Here is a 13,011-nt window from a genome sequence, read left to right on the forward strand (position 1 = left end):
CACGGCTTTACTGTTTAAATGGTGGTGGCGATTATCAAAGGAAGATTGTCCTCTATGGAAGAAGATTTGTGTGCTCCTGCAATAATTTGAATCCAAATCATTTGTTGTCAACTCAGGCGCTACCAAAGCGAGGGGGACCGTGGAGAGACATATGCCAAGTACAAATAAAGGAGCAACATGTCAAGAAGAAGATGATTGATGGCCTTGTTATGGAAGTAGGAAGTGGTAGATACACCAGATTTTGGGAGGAGGATACATGACTCCAAGTGAAAAAGCTGAAAGACTTCTTTTCGAGACTCTTCTTGATTTCAAACCAACAAGGATCAGTAATCGGGGATTGTGGGTTTTGGAATGAGATACAGTGGGTGTGACACTTCCAATGGAGGAGAGAATTACGCCAATGGGAGACCGAGACATTGAACCAGTTGCTCCAAACCTTGCATTCTGTTAGATTAATAGCATATGTGCAAGACAGAGTAGTGTGGAGGTTTAATAAAGAAGGAGTTTATTCTACTAACTCATTTGTGCAGGTATTGTAGGAGGAAACCTTGGATGAGGAGATACTGAGCTATGGTTTTACGAAGGAAATTTGGAAAGGGTTAGTTCCACCCCGGGTCGAGTTGTTCGCGTGGTTTGTATTGGTAGGGAGGGTCAACACAAAAGATCGACTAAGTAGATTGGGAATCTTACAACATAATGATAACTTGTGTGTGTTGTGCAAGAAGGATGTTGAAAATATCCAACACTTATTTGTTACTTGCGAATTCTCCTGACAGGTGTGGTGTGCATGGGTCTCATCATTTGGACAGGAATGGACTGCTCCTGGTAATTTGAAAGATCACTTCGAGAGTTGAAGATATATGCAAGTAAAAAGGACGCAACGCAAGAGTTGGATATTGGAATTTTTCTCAGTAATATGGATTATTTGGCTAAGACGGAATGAAGTTATATTTCTGAATAAGACAACAGAAGTTGCAGATTAAGTGGATCAAGCGTTTGCATTTGCTACAGAGTGGTGTGATAAATAACTCACGTTGTCGATGACTATGCCGGAAATGACATATGAGTTGTTGTAATTTTATGTCCTTTGCATATCTGTACTTGCTCTACTAGAGTGTTGAGCTCTTTTTTCCAAAAAAAAAAATTCAAAGCACTTTCTTAAAATATAGAGACAATATTAGAATGAAAACAGCCTACAACTTTTTTAGACTCAAAATTTTCTAAAATTGACTAGATATTACCGAATATTCATCAAAAGATTCTCACAAATAGCTCTACCTTTTATTCAATTCACAAGAAAAGAAGTATCGGTTATCTAGACTGACGAATGCAAAAAGAATTTTAGAATTTTAAAGAAAAAATTAACATTGATATTAGTTTTGGTGTTCCTAGATCTCCAAAGACTGTTGAAGAGTCTAGGATGTGTATTGATGCAAAATAAAAATGATGTAACCTATGCATTGAGACATTTGAATAATATTACTCGATTCATGACTTAGAGTTGGTAATAATAGTGTTTGCCCTTAAAATATGGAGATATCACCTATGTGAAGTGCAATTCGAAATCTTCTCTGATTACAAGAGTTTGAAGTACATCAATTAGACCTTTGATGTTTCTTAAAATCACTGTCGCAAATTTACTCTAAGTTTCTTTTGGTGTAGTTTGAATCTGGGTCCTTATTTTTTGTTATTTTATATTTTACTTATTAATTAGGTAATAAAATCGCATAATAATTTTTTTAACTATTATTTTAATTTCATACCACTTATATTTAAATTAATTATATTTTTTATTATTCATAATTATTAATATAAATGTTATTAAATTTGTATAAATAAAAATATTAAATATTTTTATTAATTAAAATATAATTATTTTTTTATGATTATATGATATTTATTAATATTATTTTTTAATAAATATATATAGTATATAATAATATAATAAATATAAAAATAATTTAATATAAAATAAAATTAAAAAATATTTATTATAAAAAAATTAATTTTATATACTTATTTAATAATAATTAAATTATAATTTATAAATTATAATATAATTTATTAAAATTTAATTGTTTTTAAAATATTAATAAAAAAATATATTTTAAATTTTAATTTTAAATTTTAAATTATTTTTTATTTTTTATTTATATAAAATCAATTCAACGAATAATTTATTATTTAAATTAATAAACTAATAATTTGATCAGTTTAATGCTAATTCAATTATGATAGTTATAAGTGTAATTGTACCTCGATTTAGACTTAAAAAAAATTATACTTTAATTTAATTTAACATAAAAAAAACATCAAACCAACTTAAAATAGTTGATGCATGGGTTATATGAGTTATAAAATGAATATTACCCACTAAAAATTAAACTCTTAACTTTTTGAATTTAGAGTTTTGATACCATGTCATAATATCACTTATTTTAAAAATTTAAATTGATAAAAAAAAATAACACTAATAATTATATTTTTAATACTGAATCGGATATTTTTAAATTTTTATTGTACATTTGTACATATTATATAAATATTCTATTGACTCTCTATATTTCCTCTTTAAATAAATATTAAAAATTCAAATTTTATTTTATATATGTAACAAGGAAAAGTTTAAGGGGCCAACAATTTTATTGTATTTTGGCCAGCATGTAACCAGCAAAAAAAATGAGTCATTGAATAAAATTTTACACCAATCTCACACCATCAAATCATTATTAATGACTAATTGATGACTATTAATCACAAATATTACTGTCCTAGCATTATTTATGTAACAATTTATTGACTCCTTAAATAAAATTCAGATATCTGACGTACTTGACCTGTCCCGTTAAAAAATACGTGGAAACAAAAACAGAACACCATAGTTTATACTCACCTCTCGCAAAATAAGAAAGAAGACGCTCAACATTGAAGAATAGGCACAGAAGCAGAGGGTAGTAGAGTAGTAGCTGAATTCAAAGCCTCGCTATGGCCCCTCCCAAAGTTCTAATGGTCCCTAACAAAATCACACATCACACTGTTTTCAATTCAATTCGTCCCCTTCCCTATCAATGCATGTAGGTTTTAATTGTGAGTTTCTTACTTTTGCAACGTTTTTGTGCCTCTGGTTTCAGGTTGCAGAGAAACCTAGCATCGCTGTCTCTATTGCCTCTGTTCTCTCGCGCGGCAAGGTACTTAAAAGTTCAATTTCAAATCTTATTTCTTTGAGAACATGTACTTGCTCTGTTTAATCTTTGGGAAGAGGTTGACTGATTCGTTATTTTTTGGGGGGGGGGGGTTGGTTTAGAATTTCGATTATGTACACTAAAATCAATCGTCGGTATAAAATATATATTGGAATACAAATATATATTGAAAATAAATTAAACCACATCTATTTATACACAAATACACTGGTGGCTGATTTTGGTATAGTATTAATATTTTTGTTAGAATTTAGGTTTTATATTTTGGTATCAGTAGCTTTGCAAGTCCTATTATGAGAAAATGAAAAGAAACTTAAGGAAACAGCCAATAATGGATAAGAATAAAATATACAAAGAAGAAGAAGAAGAAGAAGAAGCAATGGGGCTTGTTTGTTTGTTTTGGTTTCTTTTCTTTTTCGTTTTTATTAGAATATTTGTTATTTTAAAATGTTTGCTGCAGTTATTTTTTTGACATTCTAAATCATTTGTTTTTTCAAACACATTTGTGTAAACAGATGTTTACAAGGAGGGTCAGCACTGAAGTACATGAATTTGATGGGGTGTTTTTTGGATCTCCTGTGCAGTTTAAAGTGACATCAGTCATTGGACATGTTTTCAGGTCCCTTACCTTTCAATTTTGGAAACAAAAGATCACTTATTAAGATTTTTCTTTCTTTCAATGTTGTTATGGTATAATTACAGTCCTTTGAACTTGGGGGCAGAAGCTACCATAGATTACATGTATTGAATACTGCAGAAACTTAGAAAGAACTTTTATATTATGGATGCTGTTATCTGGTTAAGGAAAGAAAAACACTGCACTCCAGTGATCACTAATTGTTAAATGGACCTGTTTGACATGAGCCTTTATCTCTGATTTATGGTATTATTTAATATTCTAATATAATTGTCAATAAAAGTGTAGGAAGCAGAAAATGTCCAGTTTTTTACTCACTTGTGAAAATCGACTTAACAGTTTATGGTGTTCACCAAGCAATTTGGTCTTTTGCATGCTGCTCATGTCTATCATGTGCGTTTTTAATATTCACTGTTGTTTTTCTATTGATTGCTCAATCTAGTGTAGATTTTCCTCCCAAATATCAAGATTGGGCAGCCACAGATCCGTTAGATCTTTTTGAAGCTCAGATTGTAAAGAATGAATCAAACCCAAAGGTATTTTTTCAGAGCTGGGATCCAATTTGACAATAATTTGTATGCTTACAATTAGAGCAGAGTGTAGAAGAAAACTTGCTTCAGTCACTTGTCTCTGTACATTTACTGTTGAAAAATTTTATTGTTTTATCTTTTCTGAAAAATTATGAATAATTTGTTTGGCGGAAATTTTCCCAAACTTTGAGCTACAAAACGTATGTGTGCGGTTGGAGGCAGGCTACTATTCTTTTCAATGCATACAGATATAGGATCTGCAGCTCTGAACAGCTGCACTATCCCAAAGAATTATGTATATCTAGAAGTTATGGGGTGGATGGCTGCCCCACACCTCAGAGTGAACTGCCCCTGTGCATATGGGATATGCCCAAATAAGAGTTGAGTGGTTATAAAGGATCTTTCATGCACATTGGGTTTCTAAAGAAAAGGCTGAAGTACATAAACTTTGTGCAATTGTTGCTTTTTTCGGCAAAGCCTTAGTAGCTTTGAAAGAGCAAGGATGCCAAGAATTTCTCTACCTGTACATGTCATTTCATGTGAATATACTAGCTTTCAATATGAACTTTACACATGATTTTCACAATTTTGTGTTGATAATGAGTCTACTTTGTGTTTAATTTATTTATAGCATTGGGACAAAGGAGAATTGGTTTAATTAAGTGGTGATATAAACTTTGGTATCATTCCAAATTATCACTTGATCTAAACTCTTAGGGAATTTAGTTTTATTTTATTTTATTTATGGATTCTTTCGATTGGCAAGGGTATTATAAAATTGTTTACTTATTTGTTTATTTTATAAACTTGTATTGGTTCTGTATTTAAGTACTTTATATTCATGTGATTAGGACTTGTTACCAATTTAATTTGTCTTTCTTGGTTTGTAAATGCTTGATTACATTGAAACGACTTGAAATAATTCATTTGCTTTTCTTCCATCCAATTTCATTTAAAAGGTGTTAATTGCAATGATGATAACTGCTTAGAACATGTCACCATTGTTATTACACTTTTTCTTCGTTTCTTGAAATATCATTTGGTTTTCTATTAAGATGTGGGTTTTGATTTGGTTTTCTAAAAAGAAATCCTATCCCTTATTCCCTATCATGAAATCCACACCTAGTCGTTTAAGATAACTTGAAAAACAAGAAGCGAAAGGAATGGGAAAGAAAATGCTGCCAGTAATATGAAGTGTGAACAATACCCCCCCCCCCCCCCCCCAACCAAAAAAAAAAAAAAAAACCACCCACCCTCTCCCTGTGATATATAGAGGTTGGCTTCGCAATCTTATTGTTCTCTCATATAATCTTAACCGAAGTTTAACCTCATAATCTTATTTTTGGACATCAAAAGATTTTTTTCTATTTTTTCATTTCTATTTTACATGTAGAATGATGCTTTACCATTCAGTGTTGTTTGAAGTGATTTATAGTCAAGTTTGAAATTTCAAATAATACTTCGAACTATAAACCTTCAGCCTTGTAATTGAAATATTCACTCTATTGCAGTTATACAATCAACTGGTTTCAACATAAAAGACACTTATCGTGCGCGGTTTTCAGCTGTTACTGAGAAAGATGTTATGAAAGCTCTAGACAACCTTTCTACGCCCAATAGAGATGAGGCATTGGCTGTTGATGCTAGGCAAGAGATAGATTTAAAGGTTGGGGTTGCTTTTACTCGATATCAGACGAGTTATTTCCAGGGAAAATATGGGAACCTAGATTCCAGGGTCATCTCGTGCGTTCCTACTCTCTTTTGCATTTTGCTGCTGTTGATCATATATTTGTTATGCCATATTTTTTATTTTCTGCTTTCATAAGCTGAATAGGGATTTGAAATTACTAGTCTTTTTGTTTTAAAGAGAAATTATGTTATAATTGTTGAAGAACTGCTTAGTTTTAGGCTTGTGAATGACCTAGAGCAATCTCAGGCAGTCGAGCACTACTGAACCACACCAAAATGTTAATATTGTCATTGTTGTGCTTAGCTTCATTGTTCCTGCTATTTCAGAACGAATAAGTATAATTATTAGGCTAAATTAATGTATTAGTCCTTGTAATTTTAACAACACTAGAGTTTGAAATTTATAGTTAGATTCTTATCATTATTATTATAGGGTTTTGCTAAGGGCACTGCTTAAGGTTTCCAAAGTAGAAGGTTTGTATTTAAAGAGTAAAGTTTTTAAGTTGTCAAGACTTTTAATGCATTGAAAGCTCTACTACTTTGCACTACTGGAAACTATTTAGCAAATGCTTATTATTATTAATAAATTAATCCTTAGTCATATACAATAAACAATCATTGTCAATTGCACTGTTCATCATATATGTTCGTATAATTTCTTTTGGGTTTTTTTTTTTTTTTTGAAGGTCTCTTTATTTGGGGGAAAAGTTAGCAATTAAGTACTTCTTTTTCTCCTCAAAATGAAAAGAATGATGACCTAATTATGATTTTTAAACTACACAAACCTATTTGAAAAGTCAGTTATAGGTGAAGTCTTGGTTGGATGGAACTCCCCCATTACGAATACTGTCTAACCTACAGGCTGATGCTGTATGAACCATGTATCTAAGGGGCTAGTTTGTCTATTTGTTTGATAAACTTCAACTCCTCCAAAAAAAAAAAAAATCAAAGGTTATTTGGACCTGGCAGGTGGCTGTTCGTAAAATGATTGCCAGTTTTTTCAGGATTAGATTGCTACATGTCATGACTCCATTTTCTTATGGCTTTATCTTTTGGGACATATTAGTAATATGACCTGGTGTTCTAGCTTGATTCTCCATCTGTTTGAAACTCAAGTTGTAAGTAATCCTTTGTAATAATTATGTATGTATCATGGCTTGATATGAATTCCCAGCAGGTGATGCAACCCACAAATGTTTTACTTCCCTGATCTTCAGGCATCTCAGCTTTATTCATTAATAGCAGGAAATCATATGTGCTTTCATTTTAGTTAAGCATTGACGATCATGGATTGTGACATTCTGTTGGTTGCTGCATATTTCAGTTATGGACCATGTCAAACGCCTACCTTAGGCTTTTGTGTGCAGAGGTATCTGCAAATAAATACTTTCAAGCCAGAAAAGTTTTGGAGTTTGCACCCGTACATACTTTTCCAAGGATATGAAATTCAGTTAGAATGGCAACGTAGCAGATTATTTGACAAAACTGTAAGAATTTCTATTCTCTTATATCATTTTTAATTTGTCTCTCCCTGACAAACAATGGACATCCTTTTGATATTTCATATCATTGCAGGTTGCTATGATGTTTCAGAAATTGGTTGCAGAAGATGGATTTTTAGAAGTTACTGAAATATCAGAAAAGCAGGAAACTAAAGGTCGTCCTGTTGGTCTAAATACTGTGAATCTTCTGAAGGTTAGTAGAGATATGGCGAAGACTATTGAGAAGCAGTAGCAACATTTAAACTGTGTGTTCAACTTTAATGTGCAAAATTTCCTTGCCATAACTATGGAATTTGCTTCAAAGCTAACTTTTTGGTGCACATATAATGGTTCAAAAGTGGTACAGTTAACAATGTGACTTTTGTGGTTTTTGGAACAATTAAATACTTTGTGTTTCATTGTGCTAATGTGTGGATTTAGATCTCATAATCTAAACTTTTTTTAATGATTATGTGCTAAAATGACATACTTCATGATGGTCTTTTAAATGGATGAATGCTATATACGACATGGATGAATGAGAGTAACTTGCCTTGCTTATGAGGATGCGTGATTTTATTTCTTGATTTCTGCCTGGATAGTTGATCAAGGGAAAGTATTAGATAAGTCAAACATGAACTGGTTGTATTAACCAGAGAATTTAAGAAAAATGGGAGAACTGTTACCTCTTCTCTATTTTGATTAGAGCACAGAGAAAATTGTGTAGGGCCCACCAAGAGAAAGTTGTATGGGATAAACTAGAAGAGGATGGGGCCGAGAGTTTATAGCTTTAAGTTACCAGTTTAATCCTATAACCCCTTTTTTTTTAAATTGTAGAAGGTAGTTATATAAAAAGTCACAGATACAATCACAATTTCTTTTCTCTAGTTTGTTCTGTAACAAACAGTAGGACACGAAGGATTTATTTTTCTTTCCCTCCATATTTTCTTTTCTCGACATTTTCTCTTTACATCCAAATGTAGCACAAGATCACAATAATCAACCATTGGAGTTGTTAATTGAATCATCTGCTCATGATGCTGGATCCATCATTGGCCATTAGCCCTTCACAAGGCAATTGGTATGAGTAAGGTTGCCTGTGGTTTGTAAGGAAGCATATGATGATGTTTTTCTTTTTCTGTTGTTGTTACTAAGGAGACAATTTTAATCTCCTTTTTTTGGTACTTGTTTTTTCCCCTGTTTTTATTATTTTTTGTTACTGATATTTTCCAACTCGATATAGTTCTTTTTGTTCTTTAGTATGTGACATTTCAAATTTGATAAAGGAGTTTTTCTTTATTTACCAAGAGTCTGGAAATTTACTTGTGCAATATTTAATTTCTTTTTAATACACTTTTTCTTTCCAGGTTGCTTCAAGTGCTCTTGGATTTGGTCCTCACATGGCTATGCAAATAGCTGAGCGATTGTATACTCAAGGATACATCAGGTTTTCCCATAATTTGTTTGTCTTTTATATTAACAATGGAATATCTACATAATTTGTAGTTTGTAATAACTTTTTATTGGTTTGTGTACATTAATCAAGCTATCCTCGCACAGAAAGCACAGCATACCCTCCTTCATTTGATTTTCGTGGTACACTCTCTGCACAGGCAAATAATCCGACATGGGGTAGTTATGTACAAGGGCTACTCGCCAATGGTTATCACAAACCTCGATCTGGAACAGATGTCGGTGATCATCCTCCCATTACTCCAATGAAATCAGTAACAGAAGATACCCTGGGAAGTGATGCTTGGAAGCTATACCAATACATCTGCCAACACTTCATAGGGACAGTCTCTCCAGACTGCAAGTATTTAAGGTAAAAACTATATTTTTTGACTTTTCTCAGTGTGTCCTTTTATGGTTTAGTCCATTCCAGTGATTCGATGAATGTCCATTGCCTTTTGTTTAGATTGAATGTTATCCGATAAACCATGTACTTTATGCTTCTTGTGGTCTTGCCTAGTCATTCATTTATCATACATTATTAATTTATCATCATTGTTTCAGGAGAAAGGTTGAGTTTTCAATTGGTGGAGAGTCCTTTCATTGTACAGGACATCAAGTCACTGCTAAAGGATTTACTGCAATAATGCCTTGGCTGGCCGTAAATGATAAAAATATTCCTTCATTTACTAAAGGGCAGAAAATAGAAGTGTCAAAACTTGATCTATATGAGGTAATTGTCTAACCTCCTGTGTTGGATTCTGCATACAGCTTTTAGATTTTATTCCTTATTTCTCCTTGTTTAGTCTCTTTTCACTGAATAGTTAAGGCCGTAAATTCTACAGGGGACTACCTCACCTCCAGATTATCTTACTGAAAGTGAGTTGATCTCCCTGATGGAGAAGCATGGAATAGGAACGGATGCGTCTATTCCTGTACATATTAACAACATATGTGAGAGGAACTATGTGCAGGTAGTGGATATAGATGTGGTATCTGTATCATTTTCTACATTTCCTGAATCTTTGTCCCACCATATTGCAGGTACAAGCAAGTAGGAGGCTTGTCCCAACTACACTAGGTATAACTTTAGTGAGGGGTTATCAATCAATTGATCCAGACCTCTGCCTTCCTGATATTCGTAGCTTCATTGAGCAACAAATAACTCTTATTGCTAAGGGTCAGGCAGATCATCATTGTGTAGTGCAGCATGTTATACAACAATTCAAGCAGAAGTTCAGTTACTTCGTCAAGAAGGTTGACTAACCATTATTTAGTACTTCTTTCTAGTCAAAATGTGGTTCAATGTGATTATTTTCTTTGTTCCTTGGTAATGGATTTTCGTATGTTAATTTTATCATGGTTTCATTCTTATCTATTTTAAGAACTGGTACCAGATGCTGAAAACGTAGTAGAACATAGAAAAATACCTCTGGATTTGATCTATAGCAGTGGGGTGCAAACCTCCTGCTCTGTGTATATTGATAACTTGGGTAAATGAATGAGTTCTGAAGCTGTGTGTTCAAGAGACTCAACATTTGTCTAGTTGGATTTATTTATTTGATCACGAGATGTTCTTCAGCTTCCGTCTATATTCTTTCATCTTTGGATATAGCCCATCTTGATTTACTCAAGTTCACAGTTAATAGATGCATGTGACATTGGCCTAATGTTTGAGTTTCTTTTTATCTGGATCAGATTGAAGATATGGATGCATTATTTGAAGCACAATTTTCTGCCCTTACTGATTCAGGGCGCGCTATGAGTAAATGTGGTAAATGCTTGCGGTATATGAAGTACATTTCTGCTCAGCCAACACGTTTGTATTGTGGTACATGTGAGGAGGTTTATTATCTTCCACCGATGGGCACAATCAAGGTAGTCTCCAAGAACCTATTAAAAAAGATCAACTTAAGCCTGTTCCAACTTCATAATCTGCTTGGTTCCTTATCATATATTTTACTGCAAAGCAACAACCAGGAATAAATAGTTGGTGGTGTCTATGGTTGGTGCCTATGGTTATGGTAGCTATACAAGTATTGTTAAAATTAAAATCATACTTCTTTTACATTTTGGTAAAACTTATTCTTTTACTTTTTAAATTAAAAGCGTTGTTAAATAGTAAAAAAAGCATTAATTTAATTTTAGCAATAGTTTTTAAGACACCATAGCCACCATAGCATAAGCACCATAGCATGCACCTGGAATAGTTAGCCTGATCTGTTTAACTATAATCCTGTATCAAACACTTCAAATTTGATTTACCAATATTATTATGAATGGTGGTTTCTATCAAAAGAAATATTATAATGAAATTCATAATTACAATTATCGTTGTTTGTCTTCTTTTATCTCGTCATTGTTCTATTCTGTATTTCTCTCCTTACAGTTTATCCTATTCATCTTTATTGTCTTTCCTGCTTCTATGGTCTATTGTACTTTGTCAAAGTGTAAGGGCTAGCTTTCTTCCAAGTACTTGTGCCTTTGGCCTTAAAAGAATATCATGTGCAATATGAGTTTCAGCACTCCAGATCTCTTGCATTCAGGTTGCTTTTAGAAGGCACTTGGAGATTGCCATTTCAATATCAGAATCTTTTGCGCCTTTCATAGGTAGATCTCATCTATAGGCTGATCTAATTGAACAACCTTCCCTGCCACTAATCCAAGGGTGCCCATTAGTATTGGTACTCCTCTTAAGATTGCTGCTGGCCAACAACATTAGCATGCATCAGTGCCCTCACTGGTGTGTAATCCTATCCTCTATTGTTTGGGCTATATTCTTAGATGGATACAGAAAAAGAAGGAAGTGGGTACGAGTTTTGGTAATTTTCTGTATTAGAATACTGCTGTCAGGTTGATTAAGACTATCTGATTATCAATATCAATTTGGAAGGTTTAAATCAATCAGAATCATTGTATTTAATCATTTGGTATTCGATGTTTTCATTTATCTAAGAATTTCTTTGCTTCCTTATTGCGTTGTATTATATTCCTTATATATGCTGCATTTGTTTTTAACTGTTTCTGCAGCTGTACAAGGAACTGTCTTGTCCACTAGATAATTTTGAGCTTCTGGTCTGCTCCATGCCCGGTCCTGAGGGAAAAGCATTCCCACTATGCCCATACTGTTATAGCAATCCTCCGTTCGAAGGGATCGAATCACTTATCAATACGGTGAAAAATGGTCCTTCTGGCAAGATTGGCAAGGGAGCTGGCATGCCATGCACCTTATGCCCTCATCCAACTTGCCCGAATTCTCTGGTTTCCCAGGGTGTATGTGCTTGTCCAGAGTGCAGTGGAACGCTTGTTTTGGACCCCTTAAGCGCTCCCAAGTGGCGACTTTGTTGCAACAAGTGCAACTGCCTTGTTTTTCTTGCACAAGGGGCTCACAGAATCTCAACTACTAAAGAACGATGCGCTGAGTGTGACTCTTCAATCGTAGAAGTCGACTTCAACAAGAAGACAACTCCACTGGAAGACGGATCCACCTTACACCGTGGTTGCATTCTTTGTGATGAGTTGCTTCATTCCCTTGTAGAGATGAAATATGGGAGAGGCTTCAGACGTATGGGTTCACGGGGTGGAAGAGGACGAGGGGGAGGAAGAAGAGGAGGTTATAGGGGTAGAGGACGCGGAAAAATGGTGGATCCAAAAATGAGTTTTCGAGATTTCTAAGAGTGCTGCTCTTCATGTCCATGGCTATATAACTTTTGTAGGTTTTAATTGCAAATCCAATTGTCTCATACAGCTCAAGTTTTTTTTTTTTTTTTTAATGGAAAAATTAACTTATCGTGCAAGGTTCTGTGAGTTGTTCATTTGCCATGAATTCTTTTTGAAGTGTCGCTCAATTTAACAATTAGAATAAGTAGCAGAAATGAAGGCTTCATTTTCACTTTATATTAACATATTGTGATCATATGTAGTGGATGATTTACACCATTTAGGATATGGCATGTGTTTTGGTGTAAGGATTTTTTTCTATCATAAGTTAAAAATATTTTATTTCCAAAAACAAAATA

The 13,011-nt window shown here is 33.4% G+C and overlaps 1 protein-coding gene across 1 annotated transcript; it reads left to right on the forward strand.

Moving 5' to 3' along the window:
- The first annotated feature begins 2,870 nt into the window (after window positions 1-2,870).
- Window positions 2,871-12,933, forward strand: LOC130973907 (DNA topoisomerase 3-beta). Its single transcript, XM_057898598.1, has 14 exons — window positions 2,871-3,009; window positions 3,132-3,188; window positions 3,719-3,822; window positions 4,283-4,404; window positions 5,882-6,113; window positions 7,384-7,546; window positions 7,635-7,754; window positions 8,908-8,987; window positions 9,087-9,365; window positions 9,557-9,725; window positions 9,838-9,966; window positions 10,037-10,249; window positions 10,691-10,870; window positions 12,023-12,933. Exons 1-14 carry the CDS (start codon window positions 2,986-2,988, stop codon window positions 12,665-12,667), a joined length of 2,517 nt encoding a protein of 838 aa, XP_057754581.1. The 5' UTR covers window positions 2,871-2,985; the 3' UTR covers window positions 12,668-12,933.
- Window positions 12,934-13,011: the final 78 nt, after the last annotated feature.

Source organism: Arachis stenosperma, chromosome 4 (assembly GCF_014773155.1).
Source record: "Arachis stenosperma cultivar V10309 chromosome 4, arast.V10309.gnm1.PFL2, whole genome shotgun sequence".
Taxonomy (NCBI): domain Eukaryota; kingdom Viridiplantae; phylum Streptophyta; class Magnoliopsida; order Fabales; family Fabaceae; genus Arachis; species Arachis stenosperma.

Excerpts from the sequence above, each read along its gene's own strand:
- LOC130973907 (XM_057898598.1), top strand. The coding sequence starts at position 2,986 with ATGGCCCCTCCCAAAGTTCTAATG. Across the intron at positions 9,366-9,556 it reads CCAGACTGCAAGTATTTAAG|GAGAAAGGTTGAGTTTTCAA; the intron begins GTAAAAACTATA and ends TCATTGTTTCAG. Across the intron at positions 9,967-10,036 it reads GTGAGAGGAACTATGTGCAG|GTACAAGCAAGTAGGAGGCT; the intron begins GTAGTGGATATA and ends ACCATATTGCAG.